We start from the raw sequence: 18,626 nt of genomic DNA, 5'->3' as shown, positions 1-18,626 counted from the left end.
TGCCTTCACAAGGCCTCAAAAAGGAGAGGAAGAGCGGCCTGGGATTGAGGCTATTGCATGCCTAGCCTCGATTCCAGCCGCGAAGAAAAACGTGCCTTTCTCTTCGCGGCCTGGAATCGAGGTTATTGCAAAATAATGATCAGAGGGATGTTAAACTTGATATGAAATTCTACCTCTATAGCTAATGATTAGTGTGTAAATAAATAATTATTAATGATGCAGTCAGCTTAAGTCAGTTCAGGCTAATTCTTTGGACTTGTTTCAGCATCCGAGTGTTTGTAGTGGTACTTTTTCTTACGATCCCTCACTCCACACACAACAACTATTATCACAATGCAACAGCATACGCTGAGCAGGATCACCACGATAATTGGTACCACTATGACAGCAGCAAAATTGATGATGACTAGCACTGGTATTTCAAAATCATTGTCGACAGTAGTAGTGTCCGTGCTGGTTTCACCAAGATCATCTATAGAGGAAAGATAGTGCAAGCGATATAGTGTTTAGTGTAAAAGGAAACTACAAGGACACGTATATATACACCATGGCATGCATGCACACATTAATGTCTAACCTCTATATTAAGTACAGCGCATGCAAGCTCTCTATATAATTGGAGGCTGAGCATACTGCTAATTAATTTATGCATGCATTGCGACCATACTTTAACTCGCTATAAGGGCTTATTCACCATAATTACAGTAATTTTGACTCCACATACAGCCTGCAAAATTGAGTGACTGAATGTGTATATACTTACCATCAGTAGATACAGTGAACATGTTGGTAACGTTTATACCGACAATAGTTGTAAACACAGTGACATTAGTAACAGAACTGCAGTTGACAGCATTGTCCCCCAATGGAGGAATAATGTTTATGACCCCAACAGAATTAGAAGAGGTCGAAACTTCAATTCTCCATTGATAAATGGCCTCATTTGGTGCTGTGGTTTCTGTTGACGCGTACAAAATGACATCCCCTTCTTGTACGGTGAGATTAAATGACACGCCACATCCAGGAATAGTGAATTGCCAGCGTATGACCTCATCACGATCCAGTTCCCCACTGTTGGTGGTGTTCCGTAGCACAGTTGTTGTGACTATATATGCCAAGAATTGTAGCAAAGGCATAATAATACCATTATTATTCGACCACCTTAATTAACATGCACTGAATTATTTTAGGGGGATCCAGATGAAATTATTAGGGACAGGTCAAAATCAAGACAACCACGTGCAAGCATTTCTATTAGCCTCATTTCCGCCAAGTTGCAATTTCCACCATATCCCTTCTAAATCGGCCTGGGAACGAGGCTAAAATAATTATAATTATGTTTCTTATTATGGTACAAAGTGTATGGATGTAAGCTAGTTGTATAATCATAGCAGGATACAAGTCACATGCATGCAATCATTCAATTTTTAGCTCTATATAATTAGGATCTTACGTGTGTTGCAGATCTGTTCTTCTTGAACACTCTGAACACATGACAACTGTGAGAAGTCAGCAGAACTGAAAATATACTGCTCTTCACTGGCAATGGCTACCAAATCACTTCTCAGAACATTTGACCCAACTCCGATTGCAAACACATTAATAGGTGGAGAGGCAGCCCTCAAAGCAGCCGCAGCTTCAGCAACTGATGAATAGCCACAGTCGTTAGTGTTTCTTGTAGACTGCCCATCAGTTAAGACCATGGCCACTCTAAACACACTGGGATCTGTACGAGCATCGTCTGAATAAACTTGCCGAAGTCGACAGAGAGCATCTGGTATGTTGGTAAATCCTGCACTATATTGAAGATTTACCACAGCATTTCTCAAGGATGTAGCAGTGCTGTGAGTGTCTAGATTAAACTGCTGCCGGGCAGTAGTGCCAAATGTGATCACACCTACTCGATTGTCATTTGGTCCGATTTGCAAACTGTCCACATATTGAACAACAAATTCTCTCACCCGGTTAAAGTTGGGCTCCCTAATACTGCCTGATTCATCCAGGACCATCACAATGTCACTGTTAACTCGACAGGCTGTAAAATAATACATGCGAACAGGCGGCAATCACAATTAAGCATAATTTACTGATCAGACTCACAACACAACAAACAAGAATCAAACAAGGGTGAAACCAAACTGAATTGTCTTATGCAGAGGACTATAATAATAGTATACACACATAATTTCACATAATTATACCAGTGAGTCCTTTATAATAGATACTTACGGTTTCTGTTTGTCAAGGTGTTAACATTTTCGATAAATTCCTGCTCCGTTTCATTACATGTCAAGCCACAGTAGACTCGGTTGTAGTAAGCAGCCTGTCCTGGTACATCACACGGAATAGATTCTGTATCAGAAATGTTCAACAGAAACAGTCTCGCTGCTATTCCCGAATAGAGGGGAATCCTCAAATCCCTCCACTGCACACTCGGCCAATCAATGTCAAACGCCTCTCTTATGGCGTCATGTCTCTCAACATTCAGTGCACTATTTACTTGAGTGGTTAAAAATTTATCTTCATCCACCTGCCATATCCCTCCATTGTAGCCAGGTCGATACGTATCCGTGTCAGTTCCATCTCTTGATTCAACAAAAGCAATTCGCCTTAGAAATTGTCGATCAAAATCGAGCACAGTTTGGATTCTATTCACTGCTGCTCTGACAACATCGGACCCGGATGCTTCTCTTTGCAAAGTCAAGTCCACTCCCTGAGCAGTCAGTAGAGGGAGCAGTGCACTGAGAATAATCAGCACACTAAAAGTAGCAGTCTTCATTGATTGATTGAGTTGATATAAATGTGTAAAAAGTCGCAATCGATAATATGCTTTTGCTGGACTTGTAAGTCCTTTTATAGCTATATCACACAATTTGTGACTCCATAATTATGCCACGTTTTGCATTTTGCATCTATAGGAAGACTCCGGACGGAAAGCGTTATTATGAATGGGAACAACAAACATGCGCACGAGGAAAGGTGCACGACTTATGATACTGTACAATATAATGTACTGATTCAGTTGTGGGTGTGATTTCCACTAGTTGTATGATAATTAAGCACTGTGATCGTCTCATGTCAATACATGCAAAGGATGTCTAGCTTTCTATTGCCTGTTTCCTCCAAGAGTATAAGAGTGCTTGTCCCATAATTGCGCATGACCTCATGCATTTGTTTGTGTAGTTATAAGGCTGTAGAAGGATTTAAGCATACTATACTTGAGGCTAAGCATGCAGTCAAGGACATTAGCATAATATTCACCTTGCTTATTATTAATGAGTACACACGTTGACATAATAGGAAAGACTATGAGTATCAATGCTGTAATCCCTTTCCTATATAAACATCCTATCTGGTGGTTACACCATTATAAGATATCCTTCACACTTCACATGCACGCATGCCATGCAGGCATTAACTCTGATCTCCCAATTACACATGACAATGTCATAAAATGTATACTGCTTGAACAGATTATAGCCGCTAACAAATGATGTTGAACAAGAGCATGGATAAGCACACCCCGGCCATTTTCAGTATTTTTCCTTCATATACATGCATACGCTAGCACACATGCATGTGTCCCCCATGCAGTTCCCATACACATGCACCTATACCATGCACAGAGCAAGAGCATGACCTGGACATGTTTTATACACCTGATCTATATAGTGCCTCAAAAGGCATTCAGATCTCTATAAAACATACTTATATAGTCATAAATCTAATGAGACAGTGCATGGTTGAAAAATAATAGGAAATTTGTGAAGATGACAAAATCACTGTTTTAGTTTTCTAATCCTTGTTGCTTTATAGATTCATGATCTGTCGATCATGCATTATGTAAAAAACAGTAGTGCATGTATAATTATGTTGATATATATATATACCCAGGGATTGGAACCATGCACTGTACCCACCCATGCATTCATGCAATATATGTTTGTGTGTGCAGCTGTATAGCATCGATCCATATCTACAAATGTGATGTGGCTTTACAGCATACAGTATGCATGCATGGCTTTGCTAGATCTATATGGTTCATCTACAATGACTGTATAATTATACTGCAGGAACAAAGTTTCAGTGCATGTTTTGAAATTGTAGATTTATGACTATATAAGTATGTTTTATAGAGATCTGAATACCTTTTGAGGCACTATATAGATCAGGTGTATAAAACATGTCCAGGTCATGCTCTTGCTCTGTGCATGGTATAGGTGCTTTGCATGTATTGACATGAGATTGACATGAGACGATCACAGTGCTTAATTAGCATACAACTAGTGGAAATCACACCCACAACTGAATCAGTACATTATATTGTACAGTATCATAAGTCGTGCACCTTTCCTCGTGCGCATGTTTGTTGTTCCCAATCATAATAACGCTTTCCGTCCGGAGTCTTCCTATAGATGCAAAATGCAAAACGTGGCATAATTATGGAGTCACAAATTGTGTGATATAGCTATAAAGGACTTACAAGTCCAGCAAAAGCATATTATCGATTGCGACTTTTTACACATTTATATCAACTCAATCAATCAATGAAGACTGCTACTTTTAGTGTGCTGATTACTCTCAGTGCACTGCTCCCTCTACTGACTGCTCAGGGAGTGGACTTGACTTTGCAAAGAGAAGCATCCGGGTCCGATGTTGTCAGAGCAGCAGTGAATAGAATCCAAGAAGTGCGGTTTCACCGGCAATTACGAGACGTGATCCCCGAGTGTACGTTGAATTTAGTCGCTCCTTCTCTTTATGGGCTCCTGGTATAACCGATAGCCATGATGAGGCTCCTTTTTCACTTGCCAGATCTGCGTGACGTTTCAGATCACTGGGTAACTTGTCCTTGACATCATTGGCTTGTTGAGCATGTTCCGCACGGTTCAGGGCTCTCACATCTCTTTTAGCGGTTGCTGTTATCATCGGGTCTGCATTCTGATCCATGTCTTGAGACACGATGAGAGAGACTAGGGGTTTACATATTGTTTCGGATGCCTTGTAGAATTGTGAGGGTAGGGTTGTAGGGTTGACAATGCCCAATCCTCCATGTCTCACAGGGAGAGCGAGTAGATCTCTTTCTAGCGTTGAACAAGATGGGAGGCCTGATAGAGCAGGGATGAGAAGATGTTTTATTGCTGTTTCTAGAGGGAAGAGGAGATTGTGTATGTCTGGGATTGTTCGAAGTAGGTAAGTCCATCTGCCTGTGAGACCATGTGTGAACGCTGCATATGCAGCCTGGGGTTGTGATACTGCAACCCGAGCGAGGCGTTCGACTTCCTGTGTCCATTCCTCAACTTTTCCAGTGACATATTCTTTGGTAAAACTGTGTGAGCCTATAGCAGTTCCAAGGTGGCGCTTGCCTTCTGTAGTGATCTGAACTCCGGTGTTAGCAAAGGCAGAGGTGGCGTTCTCCTTATGCTCTTCTTTTACAACCAGGTATGTTTTGGCTGGGTTGGGATGATAGCCATAGAGGGGCCCTAGTCGAGAGAGTTCATTCCACCAATACCTTAGGTTATTACATGAGGCGGCTCCGGTGGCATCGTCTGCATACCAGGCTTGCTTAACATCTGGGCACTTTTCCTTCAGTTTTCTAATTAGTGGTATAGTGGCAATGGCAATGGCATACATGGCCATTGCCAGGGGGTCGCCTTGGGTAGTGCCTTCTGTACTTTGAATTTCACCCCCATTTGTGATAAACAAGCGGACAGGGTGACTATATATGTGTTGATGAGCACTTGTGCAAGGAGGGGACACAGCACACTGACGTTATGAAGGGCGGATTTCCTATTGATAGAGTTGAAAGCATCTTACACACTCGTATCCCCCCACATACACACACCCCACATCTCTCACACACCACTGTCACATCTTACACCACCCACACATCACACACACCCCAGGGCCCCATGGTTCAGCTGAGACCAGGTGATGGCGACTATATTGTGGCAAATGTGCGTTTTTCCTGATATTTATTCCAAAATTTAAGCTTGGTCTCTTGCTCTATAGTGTTGTGGTTTACTTATGTATAAGTTGTTACACTTAATTATCTCAAGTGGTTTTTTTGCAATTACTATTTGCCCTAAACTTCCAAGTGCAAAGGGCAGTACTAATACATCATAGTTCACAGCTTGTAAGTTAACCACATTGCTCATTTAGTCACAAGCAACACAAGTGTGGTTGAGCTAGTTTTTGTGAGTGTTGGGGGGGTTGCAACCCACCCCATAGATCCGCCCCTGCCAATATCAACATTATACAAGTTGATAGCAAGAAAGCAAGGCTAAAACATCAGGGACTGTATAGCCAATTAGCATAATATACTTCATGCACACGACACAGGATACACGCAACGCCATAAAGTCATTACAGGCTTCTGGACTATCATTCAGCACACCCAATTATGTATACCTCATGCACAACAACACAAACTTTCACAGAGTCATAAATCAGGGCCGGCGGAACCGGTCAGGTTGGTCAGGCCAAAACCTGACCACTTTTCTTGCATTCACTTATTTATTTGGTAACGGTCGTTAATGAAAAATTAATCAGGTAATAATTGTTAACTCAACGGTGCTGGTAATAGCTAGATACTGTAGTAGTACCGCAGGACAGGCTATCTAGTGTCAGATCTAGCTGCTAGCCAGAAGAAAATGTCTCTCTCCAAACTGCAATCGAGTTCCTTTCAGTGTCCTCACATTGGTGCCTCTCCAAACCGGTATCATTCACCGTCTCAGAAGTTTTAGGTGCAACCTCATATACCTGTACCAATATTAATTTTTGTGATTGTCTCAATTAAAATGTCAATTTTCAAATTCATTAAATATTACTCAAAATGCACCAGAATGCACCAGCAAGCACCATTCAAAAAAAATTTCCCGGGGGAGGACCCCCGGACCCCCTTTATGGGTCCGGCCTGACCACTTCATATTTGCTTCCTCCGGCTCTGATAAAGTATACCCAAAACCACAGTCATAAATATAGTACTATACCAGTATAATAAATACACTGTAGCAGAACTGGTGGATACACAATAGTTTTCCTGAGTGAGTGTTAATGGCTAGAGTGATGGAAAATGTTAACTTCAATCAATGCGAAATGACCTCTGAATTCGTAATTATGGCAATAATAAATGGACTGCTGAAGTATTATTGTAAAACATTTCTTCTTGAATATGACCTTTAATCTCTAGACCACCCTTAGGATACGAGTTGAAAACTTGTCACTTCTTGGGTACGTGTATTGACCTCTGAACTAGACCACCCTTATAGGATACGAGTTGAAAACTTGTCACTTCTTGGGTACATGTATTGACCTCTGAACCTTGATAGGACAGTACCCCAGGACGTTGAATATCAATCTGTCCCAGGCACTCAGAAGTTATCAGTTCATCAGCCTCGTCCAAACACTATAGGAAAACGGATCTCAAATATAAGCTCTGCATGAGGAAATGAGTATACATTACTGCACTGTACTAACTGCATAACAATAAGGATAGTAAAGTGCATTGTTGATCTAAATAATTATGCTTTCTGTAAGTATAATACTGTATAGTGGGTTATTTTCGAGGGGCACTAAAATTAATTTTCGCGGATTGCCCAAACAAAACCATGGCCAGCAATGCACACATGATTGTGGACATACAGGATATTCTCTAATACAACGTTTATAAATCATACATAGAATAATTACATCATTCTCCTACCATGGCCGGCGCAGACTATATCAGAAATACCTTAGAAGGCATTGAGTTTGTTGTTAGTTATACTAATATTATGACATGCATGCATCAAACACAATTGTTATTTTGCCTGACCATGAATATTTCACCCACGAATGAAGCGACCTTGCAGGCTTACCTTTTACCTGCAGTGCAAGCAGCAACCACAAAAATGTTATCCACGAAATGACTAAATATATTGCTCAACCACGAAAATTACCCGCTATACGGTACTACATAGCTATATGAGTCTCTTGGCTTCTAAATCTCTCCTACATGTATAGATCCTCTGTCCTCGTTCCCATCACTGGAACAGCTGAGTCAGCTGGAATGTGACCAATTTGGATTGGGCAATGACTAACTGAAAACCATAAAAAGAGCCAACATAGCAAGTCTCCAGGCAGCCAAAATCAAAAATATTGGCATACAGTGGAAAGATATTGTGAAAGCTCTAGTCAGCATTGGTGAGTACAAGTTGGCAGAGAGTGTGTGCACTCAGCAAGGTCAGCAAATGACTTCTTCTAGCGTTTGTAACGGGAAACTCCGTCCAGTATTAGGATAGCCTCTTTTCTCTTTTGTCATCCGTCTGTATTCATGTATTCATGTCTGTACAGTTATACTGTAAAGTGTTTCGCGGCGTTACGGTGGGGGACAACACGCATCGTTTCAAGATTAAGCCACACCCCCTGCACAAAAGTCTACGTTTTAACTTCTGTTGCCAATCCCTCTCTTCTTTATCTATGCTGTAACAATGTAATCAATAACCGTGTAAATTGTGCTACAATATACCAACTACAGGCGAGTGCTCTGTCAGTGGGTGCATTCTATGGCTGGCTGGATGCTGTTCCAACCTCTCCACCCATCATTATCCTCTGTGCTAATAAGCTTGTAGAAAATGAGCAAGTGATTATTGATTCCATGAATCGTTGGTTGACCCTCGTCCAAAACCAGTGCACTAATCTGAAAGGCAAAGCACATGTGATAGTAGTTGGTAGCCATGCCGACACGTTGAAGGAAATGGGAGAAGATTCGCAAGCCAAAGAGGGAATCTTTGCCCCCATTATCAAAAGTTTGAGTTCAAAGAGTTCATTCCAATGGATTGTCGCTTTGCTGGTTCGTATGATATGACAAAAGCAAGAAAACAGATTCAGAAACTATTCTCCGCTCTCCAGAAACAATCAGCCTGAATGCTCACACCTTTTACATCTACCTTGCTTTGTCTTTGGAAAATGTATACGAAAAAATTAAGAGCAATCTTAGCAAGGATCTGTCAAAATGCACCCAAGATATTCTTTCTTTCATACCCAGCACCGTCCCTCACCTTGTAGAGATCTGTGACCAGCTGCATAAAAGAGGTCTCCTCTTGTTCTTCGCAATGACACCTCTCCAGAGAAGTCTTTATTATAGTGATTGACCAAGCTACACTTCTGTCCCGAGTCACTGGAAACGTGTTTGTTCCTAAAGGTTCCGCCAGCACTGCAAGCTAGCTTCAAGCACTGGAGTGGTGCCTTTGTCGAAATTCAAGAAAGAATTTAATGGCTTCGATATAGAGATGCTGATTGCCTACATGTCTCATTTAGAGCTGTGTTTAGAAATCTTAGATGAGCAAGTTTTTTTTCAAAGGAGATTGCTTCTTCCACTGACAGAGATACTTCTGTTCCTGAGTCTGACGCTCGATACCTTTTCTTTCCAGGACTCATTCGAATCGAAACTCCAGATCAAGTTTGGAAAGATGCTCAAAGCATCAAGCAGTACCACTTTGGTTGGATACTTGAAACCTCTCAAGATACCAAGTTTTTCGATTCTCGCTGCCTTCAGGTCCTCATTCTGAGGATAGTATTCACGTTCCGCCTTGCCCCTGCTAGCAAAGTATTGCACGATGTCCCTATACTCTTCAAAAATTCTGCTCTATATGGAAGAGTGGGATATATTGGTGCAACGATGATGGGATCACCGCACACCTCGAGCTTACTGAAAATGGCCGATCTCTTGCTCTCAAAATGCACTCTGACACAGTTCGACCTACACTCTGATCACTCTCAAGCAATCATGACTACTTCCTAGCTCAAGATATCCCCCACAAAGTTTCATACCTTCAAATTCCCAGCTAAATACAATTATTGTGCACTATAGCTATACTGCTAGCTCTATCACAAGCATAAACATATTCAGTTGTCAGCTGCAAAGTCTTCCCCTCCCTTCCCACCCTTATATATAGCATGGTTTGAAAATGTTGTTATTAACGCTTTATTTCGTATTTACCATACTTCTCTGCCTTCGGTGTCGGGGCATTGCACCACTCTCTCATACTTATGGGAGCTTAAACATTCACTCCCTCAGATTAGAGTATAGGTAATTATTAATAAATTATTAAGCTAAATTATAATGAATGCGGTATGGCCAAGCGGCCTAGCAGATGACGTGACCAAGCGGCCAAAGCAATCATCGGCATAAGGCTTTAAAAAGCTGCTGTTCAGGCATGCAGTGGTATGAATGTTGGCACAGTGAGGGAGTGGCCCCGCAGTTTACCAAACTCCCCCTTTTTTCCCTCGAGGAAATGGGGGGATATTGCCACATCATTGGAATGTTAAACTATAATATACACTACATGTACATCTAGATATAAAATTGTGGAAATCTAGCTCATATCATTGGCTAAATGTTTAGTGCGACGTTTCACTAATGCTATACTGTATAGCGGGAAATTTGTGTGAGGTGCCTTTTCGAGGGTAAAGCAGTTAACAAAACTCCCACGCACCGATACTTCACATGCATGCAAAGCTATTGGTGGGTGTGGTTTTCTGGGATTGAACCGCGATATTAGAACCCACAAACATTTCCTACTACATGTATATACAGTATAAACGTCTGACCGTCTCAACATTCACAATCGGATTATACACATAAAAGGATAGGAATAAACAAGTATAAGTGATACAACTATTGTTTTATCTCGTGTTCCTATAGTTCTTTTTCTTCGTTGTGTTGGGCGTACTGTTTTCTCGGCAATGTGTTTGACATGCTCGATAACTCCTCTACTGCAGTGCCAGAAACCGTACGTTGAGTAGTACTTCCTTTCTCAAAAGACACAAAGTTATCAGTGTTAGATTTAGAGCAATTAAAGAGTTTTATCCATGTCTGGCAAAAATCAGTACTTCGAAGGCCATAAAAAAAGAAGATAAGCACACCTTGAGAGCCCACAAAGATCGAGAATATCACTTGGAACGGAAATGACAGCTCCACCAGACCAGAGCTTGTTGATGCTAGTCCAAGGCCCCAACCCAGGCCAAGTACAACCGATAGGCACATTGCAATAGTCAAGTTCTTCTTAAAATTGCTGAACTGTTCACTTTGGGAGCTCTCTTTTAGTGGTGAGAGGTTTCCGTTGACATAATGCTTGCAAATGGACACCATGATGGCAACAAACACAATCCAGTTGAGTACGTAGATGATGACAAAAGGAAGAATGAATCCAAAATAGAAAGGCCATTCAGTAGGACGACAGCTGAATCAATAGTAATGTGTGTATATGAATGAATGAATGACGGGGTACATCCATGCACATGCCCTAGCTAATATTCCAGTATTGAGACTACATAATTATGATGATTTGAGTTAAGTAACTATACACAAAACTTGTAGGATCCACAGTACTTGATTTGACTTAATTGCCCCCAGACCCATGTTTTTTTGCTGAACATAAAGAATCGGCCAAGTTTATTTTATCTTATATACGATTTGATTCACTTACTAGTATGGATTGTTGTAGTGCTGGTGGCCTGCCCCCGCACTTATGGCTACAATCACGAAGGGGAGTACTGCATGTGGAGTGGTAAATCATCATCACTATACAGTCAAGAAGCACAATGTTGTGCATGCGTTCAATTGAATGAATTATCCCTTAAGTATACATGCATGCATAATAATTATAAACGAACACTGTTTAAATCGAGTGATTGCTTACACCAAGCTGGGAGCCCAGCCTTCAGCATGAACTTGGATGTGAGGGAATCAGATCCCATTACCACTACCAGTTTGATATAGAGCCAGACAGCTTCTACAGCCATCCAGGAGAAAAACACTAGGAAGAAGTACTGCAGGAGGGCAGACACGAATCCACAGAGAGGTGGGACACCAACAGTGAACCCTCCAATGAGGAAGGTGAAGTACAGACATATCAGTGAAATACTCATGTTGATGAGAATTTGGTTCTGCTTATCAGCGAGTAGCTTCCTGTGAAGGAAATAGAAATGTCAAGCTTATAAGTTGGTGTAATCAGGCTTCCACTTACTTGCTGATAAAAATGGTAAACATGAACACCAGAAGACAAACTACAGACAAGCCCAGGCCAATGTATGTGATGGTGCTCAAAGCAATTGCAAGATTTTCAGGCAATGAAGTTGGATTCAAATCCTGTAACCGTGAGGTGCATAAAAGGTTGTGATTTCATTAATTTCGTTGCCATGCAAATATAAACTTACAAATAGTATTCCAAAATGGCCCAATTGTCTGCATTCGCAATCTTTTCTCCCATTGGAACTGGCTATCTCTTTACATCCAGCAGTGTCCCAAGCTCCAAACCGATCTGAAATAGTCGGCATTATGACAGTATACTTTTTGTTTGTGAGCTTATACTAAAGATATTTCACCATGATGATTCATAATAGTAAAAGTGTCCTCAATTATTCTAGTCGCTAACCTTGAGTGTTAAACACAGCACAACTGCTGCTGTTGATATTATCCTGCAGGCAAAGTAACTTATTAAGTATATAGCTATTAAGATTCAAGTTTCTTATAATTACCATCGTCCTGATCAGAAAGCTTGTCCGTACTGGTACTGTCTTGTTGGTCTGCAGACAAGCTAGTCTTGCAGCTACCACGATAGATCCCACCTGATTAGTACTTCTGTTCTCAGGAAGGAAAAGCACACCAGACAAGAAAACAGAGTAACTTAATCTCTGCGTAAGCGAGGTACGATTTGTTGCTGGGCAATCCTCAAGAATTGATGGGCTTAAATGGAGAGAAGCTGTTGAGTTTTTGTTGTCTGATCTGTTATCAGCTGTATTACCTTTACCACCATTAAATTTCATCAGAGCATCTTGGTCGATAACGCCAGTATTGTTAATTGCCTCTTCGACAGGTCCTAAATCAACAACAAATGTCTGGCCCTGGAAACTGTCAGGGTATACATCTTGCACTGTGATAGCAAATGTTTCGAAACTGAAAACAGTCCGATTGCTTGTGGAGTTTCTGGAAACAGTTGAAATATTGAGATTGTCCAGAAATGAATTGAGGCTTGCAAGAATCCTATGCCAGTAAAATAAGATACATTAATGCTCACAACTATTGTATAACGTTATAAAGTTATTATGTGTTGACATAGTGCAAAAACCACTACTGCATGCATGGTACAATAATTATACTTATTATAGCAGCAATCATTTGGGAAAGACCAAGGACTTTTAAGAGCAAGTGCATGTATATGAGCGGCAATCTGTTGCCAAAGCATTTGGAGTTGTTCAAGCTTGCAATAATTTATCGTAAAATTATAGCGGGTAATTTCCGGAAGGTTAATTTTGTAGTCAGTTCTGTCTTCGTGGATATGAATTTTGTGCACGTGGTTACCACTTTCTGCTTGAACTGCAGGTAAAGCTCCAATGATCACTTCTCATGCGTCATGTTCACCTACGTATATCTCCCCCCCCCCTAAATCTGCTGTATATATATATGTGATACCTTATTGATGAATTCATTGCCAACTGGCTCTGATAGATGGCTTCAGCATCGGCTAGCTGAATATTGTTGATTGTTTGAAGATAGTTGTCCCTCACCTGCATGGACATGTGAAGAGTCATTAAAATTAATTTGGACTTCAAGTAACAATGTTTACCTCTTGGTTGACAGTAGCTTCTCCTGTTAGTTGCTCTACTATTGAAGTAACCATGGCGATTTGATTTGTAGTCAGATTTTGTGGCTTAGATGTGATATTGGCAATCTGATTGGATGCTTGAGTTGTTGTTGTTGTATTTGATGAGAGTGCCTATAATAACTAGTGTTCAAGCTGGCGCTGTGCTAATGCCTCTCGCCATGTTTTTGCTTTCGCTCAAAAGTATTAGAATGTTATCTAAAGTTAGCTTATCTATATAAAGTCACTGAGAAGAAAACATTTATTTACATGCATCTATTGTTGTATTATGTGGCTTACCAGGACCTCAAGAAAGAAGAAAATTGATTCTTCCAGGATCTGTAGTTCAGTGTATATAATATCTAAGAAGAAAAGACCTGTACATGCATATTGTTATCTATATTAATATTGTTATATGGTAGTGTTTTATGGCTTACCAGGCCCTAGCCCTCAAGACAAAGATGATTCTGCCAGGAGGATCTGGATCTGGATCTTGGATATTATTTTCTCACACATGGGGAATGAGCGCGCATGCGCATTACATCCACAGCAATAATTAAAGGGTGTGTCCAAAGAGATCAATTTTCACAAATGGCTACTGCTAGCTAGCTGTTTTAACAGATATTTTTTGAGTCTTGTAGCTAACAAAAAGCTAGCGCTTTAGTTCAAGGCTAACTCATATGTTGAATAGAAAGTTTGTGCGAACAGATGATGCTATGAAAGATTCTGAAGAGACTGCAACAGCCTTCAATGTGAGTCAAACTAGCCATAACTAGAGAAAGAAGCTTTAGTTTGCTAATCCACGAATCAAAATCCAAGAGAACGTGGCTAGAAGCCTATAGAAGCTGTTAGTTTTCGTCGCATTGCAACCGTTGAGCAGTTACTGCTGGAATACACACACACACAGACACACACACAGTCAGCTTTACCGTATCCCTCGTGCGGCTACGCCTCGAGGCATAATAATTATTATTTACAGCAACGTTTACCATCCAGACATGAGTAAAACCTTGGGTGGTGGGGCACCGGGCCAATCATTTGTTTCACTTTAAGTGAGTACACTGACTAAGGGACACTATATATATTTCTTACTGCGATGGACTTGCTATACTCCATGATTTTTCAGTACATTAATTAAAGTGGCTAAATCCTATAGCTGGCTATAACAAACATGACACAGATGTTATACTATACACTTATTCAAACCACTTACTAGTGTAATCTCACACAATTCCTGGGATATGTCTGAAAGTGTAGTCTCACAGCTGCTGAGGTCAAGCTCATCCTTCCACATACCTCCCTCACTGATTGACCCAGAGCACTGTCTGCTGACATTCCCTGCAAACACACCCATTTCAGCACATGGACAAGGAGACAGCGCAATAGACCCTAGTGCCGTGTTGGGCCAAGAATGATCCTGGTGTATACCCGCTACACAGCCAGCTGAAACATAATTTTGTGCATTGTAAGAGAGAATGATTTGTTAAGCATAATTATGTAGCTACGGTTAATTCCCTTGCAGATAAGAGTTAGGTAGTCAAATCATCAGCATCTCAATTGATAGCTAGATGAAACGCATGACTTTGTTTACTAAGCAACAAAAACAGAGTATGCATGTATGGACGTTCAAATACAAATTAAGGTCGTGCACAATAGACACATGCAATGTCTCTATAATTATTGCTCTGCTAAAATATCTTTATTAAACATTCATGTATACATGCATGTATAATTTATATAGATGTCATGCATTGCAAGACTTATGCTTAAATTCCATGCATACATGGCTGTAATTTCGTTAAGTCTGAGACGTGCACTACCTCGGTATATTTAAAGTATGCAATAACGTACCGATACAAAGAGGCTTCTGACCACTCCACACTCCCATAGCATTTTCATCCATACAAACTCGTGCCTCAGTGACATCCATGATATAGAATCCATCGTCACAAGTGTAGGTTGCATTAGTTCCCAGATCAAAATTAGGGCTGACGTCAGGAGAGTAGGAGATCGTACCATTAGGAATGTCCAGTAGAGGAGGGCACTCAATGGCTGTAATACAGATGGAAGATTTGCAATAAAATAGTGTACATTGCAAAATAGGGTATATTTTATAGGAGATATCTTACTCACGGGTACATCTTAGAGTTTGGTTAAGGTTATCAAACGCTCCAATAGTATCCAGTCTATTATTGTCCGCACAAGTTTTAATCTCAGATCCTCCTAGGGAGAGGTCTAGAACAAACCCAATGTCACAGGCGTAAGTAGCCACAGTTCCCAGATCATAGTCAGGTGTGTTGTCAGGAGCGTAGGTGATGAATCCATTGAGAATGGCCGGTAGAGGAGGACACTGAGTCTGTGGGGCTGAGGAAGGCGGTGATAGAATTAACCAATTGACAAGCATATCGTCCACAGTTAGAAAGAATCACATGCAGTGCTGTGGTGCTAACTCAACAACTACAGGTGAACATGTTGTGGCAGACCACAATCCAACATACTTTATCTCTGACTGATCTCATCAACTAGGCCATCACCACAGCTAAACAAAAGCAGCTCAAATAGAATCATGAAAATGAAATGGTAATACTTCTTCTCTCATTCTGTTATTGCCAAGCACAAGTGCGGATTATAAGTTATCTAGTTATTTGGCATGTTGCACGAGGGCGCCTGCAATAACTAACTTGCCCAATGACGTCAAACTTTTCTGATTGGGCAAGTTTTTCTCTCATGTGTTTTGAGTGATTTCATTAGTTTTGCCGAATTCCATCATAAATCATTAGTTTTGCTTCCCACAACTAGTACAAAAGGTAGATTCTATAAAAAGGACCAATTGGGTTATTGGGTGGGATGGTGTGGCATTAGTCAAAATTAGAGGTCTTTTGAAACCTATGTTCTGCATGCATGGTGGTATAGTGATGCCATATACACAGCAATGGATTGCTTTGATCTGCCCACTCACTGGGCAACAAAAACATATAAACATGCATGCAGGGCGGGGGAGACTACTTTGTATAAGTGCATTGAGCTATAGGGCTTACCATTGGTAGATACAGTGAACATGTTGGTAACGTTTATACCGACAATAGTTGTAAACACAGTGACATTAGTAACAGAACTGCAGTTGACAGCATTGTCCTCCAATGCAGGAATAATGTTTATGACCTTAAAAGAATTGGATGTGGCTGAAACTTCAATTCTCCACTGATAAATGGCCTCATTTGGCACTGTGATTTCTGTTGACGCGTACAAAACGACTTCTCCTTCTTGTACAGTGAGATTAAATGACATGCCACATTCAGAAATAGTGAATTTCCATCGGACTAACTCCCCACGATCCAGTTCACCATTGTTGGTGGTACCGGTGTTTCTTGGTACAGTCGTTGCTACAGAAATGGAATGACATTATAATTATAATACTTCTTGTTTATAAGAACTCCATAGGGGGCTTATGTAACAATAATTATTTATGAACGAATGATCTTACTTATGTTGCAGATTTGTCCCTCTAGATAACTTTGAACACATGGCAGCTGTGAGAAGTTATCAATACGGACAATATACCGTTCTTGACTGGCAATGGCTACCAAATCTTCATTCCGAACATCTTTCCCGACTCCAATTGCAAACACATTAATAGGTGGAGAGGCAGCCCTCACAGCAGCCGCAGCTTCAGCAACCGATGAATAGCTACAGTTGTTATCGTATACTGTAGACCGCCCATCAGTTAAGACCATGGCTACTCTAAACACACTGGTATCTGTACGACCTTCAGTTGAGAAAACTCGGAGAAGTTGACAGAGAGCATCTTGTATGTTGATGTTTCCTCCAGCATGAGGAAGATCTGTTACAGCATTTCTCAAGGATGTAGCGTTGCTGTGGGTGTCTAGACTAAATTGCTCCCGGGCATGACTGCCAAATGTGATCACACCTACTCGATTGTCATTCGGTCCGATTTGCAAACTACCCACATACTGTGCAGCAAATTGTTTCACCAGGTTAAAGTTGGTCTTCCCAATATTGCCAGATTCATCCAAGACCATCACAATGTCGCTATTAACTGTAAATCAGGATATTATAGTGCAGTCACTCGATCTTTTATGAAATAAAACATTAAACTTACAATATATATAATTATACAATACCATGGATATTACACTATGTATAACTGTACATGCATGATTGTACAAATCGTATTTTGGCATAATACGTTTATCAATTTGCGGTTTAAACCTGTATTAAGGACTTACAGTTTCTGTTTGCCGAGATTATGTTAACACTTTCGACAAAGTGCTGCTCTGTTTCGTTACATGTCAAGCCACAGTAGACTCGGTTGTAGTAAGCAGCCTGTCCTGGTATATCACACGGAATAGGTTCCGTATCAGAAATGTTCAAAAGAAACAGTCTCGCTGCTATTCCCGAATAGAGGGGAATCCTCAAATCCCTCCACTGCACACTTGGCCAATCAATGTCAAACGCCTCTCTTATGGCGTCATGTCTCTCAACATTCAGTGCACTATTTGCTTGAGTGGTTAAAAACTTATCTTCATCCACCTGCCATATGCCTCCATTGTAGCCAGGTCGATACGTATCCGTGTCAGTTCCATCTCTCGATTCAACAAAAGCAATTCGCCTGAGAAGTTGTCGATCAAAATCAAGCACAGTTTGGATTCTATTCACTGCTGCTCTGACAACATCGGACCCAGATGCTTCTCTTTGCAAGGTCAAGTCCACTCCCTGAGCAGTCAGTAGAGGGAGCAATGCACTGAGAGTAATCAGCACACTGAAAGTAGCAGTCTTCATTGAGTTAATTAAAGTTGAAGATTTATAGGATCTTATCCATGCATAATAGACTATATAATTATAACTTTCTGAGAATGATTCAGTCGTGGTTAGGTGTAACTTCCACTAGTAGTAAGTGGTTGTCTCCCAGCCAATAATAATGAAACAGCTGCCAAGAAGGAAATGTATGGAAGCACTATAACAGTATGGAAGCACTATAACAGT

The 18,626-nt window shown here is 40.8% G+C and overlaps 3 protein-coding genes across 3 annotated transcripts; all 3 read right to left on the bottom strand.

The window, feature by feature from the left end:
- Positions 1-142: 142 nt before the first annotated feature.
- Positions 143-2,871, bottom strand: LOC135336695 (uncharacterized). Its single transcript, XM_064532553.1, has 4 exons — positions 2,230-2,871; positions 1,454-2,035; positions 764-1,105; positions 143-472 (listed from the first exon to the last, which is right to left on the bottom strand). The coding sequence occupies exons 1-4, from the start codon at positions 2,777-2,779 to the stop codon at positions 243-245; spliced, it is 1,704 nt and encodes a 567-aa protein (XP_064388623.1). The 5' UTR covers positions 2,780-2,871; the 3' UTR covers positions 143-242.
- A 1,788-nt stretch (positions 2,872-4,659) lies between these two features.
- LOC135336398 (uncharacterized) lies at positions 4,660-5,637 on the bottom strand. Its single transcript, XM_064532161.1, has one exon. It carries the CDS (start codon positions 5,635-5,637, stop codon positions 4,660-4,662), a length of 978 nt encoding a protein of 325 aa, XP_064388231.1.
- A 4,957-nt stretch (positions 5,638-10,594) lies between these two features.
- LOC135335884 (uncharacterized) lies at positions 10,595-18,538 on the bottom strand. Its single transcript, XM_064531543.1, has 15 exons — positions 17,870-18,538; positions 17,107-17,679; positions 16,661-17,005; positions 15,756-15,986; positions 15,474-15,674; positions 14,836-15,065; positions 13,608-13,757; positions 13,454-13,548; positions 12,520-13,024; positions 12,417-12,459; positions 12,199-12,302; positions 12,009-12,130; positions 11,682-11,950; positions 11,469-11,535; positions 10,595-11,222 (listed from the first exon to the last, which is right to left on the bottom strand). The coding sequence occupies exons 1-15, from the start codon at positions 18,420-18,422 to the stop codon at positions 10,679-10,681; spliced, it is 4,032 nt and encodes a 1,343-aa protein (XP_064387613.1). The 5' UTR covers positions 18,423-18,538; the 3' UTR covers positions 10,595-10,678.
- Between the last annotated feature and the right edge of the window lie 88 nt (positions 18,539-18,626).

Source organism: Halichondria panicea, chromosome 5 (genome assembly GCF_963675165.1).
Source record: "Halichondria panicea chromosome 5, odHalPani1.1, whole genome shotgun sequence".
Lineage (NCBI taxonomy): Eukaryota > Metazoa > Porifera > Demospongiae > Suberitida > Halichondriidae > Halichondria > Halichondria panicea.
The sequence above is the reverse complement of the archived record's forward strand: the minus strand, read 5'-3'. Positions and strand labels throughout refer to the sequence as shown.

Excerpts from the sequence above, each read along its gene's own strand:
- LOC135336695 (XM_064532553.1), bottom strand. The coding sequence starts at position 2,779 with ATGAAGACTGCTACTTTTAGTGTGCTGATTATTCTCAGTGCACTGCTC. Across the intron at positions 2,036-2,229 it reads CACCTTGACAAACAGAAACC|CCTGTCGAGTTAACAGTGAC; the intron begins GTAAGTATCTAT and ends ATTATTTTACAG. Across the intron at positions 473-763 it reads GTTCACTGTATCTACTGATG|ATGATCTTGGTGAAACCAGC; the intron begins GTAAGTATATAC and ends TTTCCTCTATAG.
- LOC135336398 (XM_064532161.1), bottom strand. The coding sequence starts at position 5,637 with ATGGCCATGTATGCCATTGCCATTGCCACTATACCACTAATTAGAAAA.
- LOC135335884 (XM_064531543.1), bottom strand. The coding sequence starts at position 18,422 with ATGAAGACTGCTACTTTCAGTGTGCTGATTACTCTCAGTGCATTGCTC. Across the intron at positions 15,675-15,755 it reads CCAAACTCTAAGATGTACCC|CCATTGAGTGCCCTCCTCTA; the intron begins GTGAGTAAGATA and ends TCTGTATTACAG. Across the intron at positions 12,131-12,198 it reads GCCATTTTGGAATACTATTT|GATTTGAATCCAACTTCATT; the intron begins GTAAGTTTATAT and ends TCACGGTTACAG.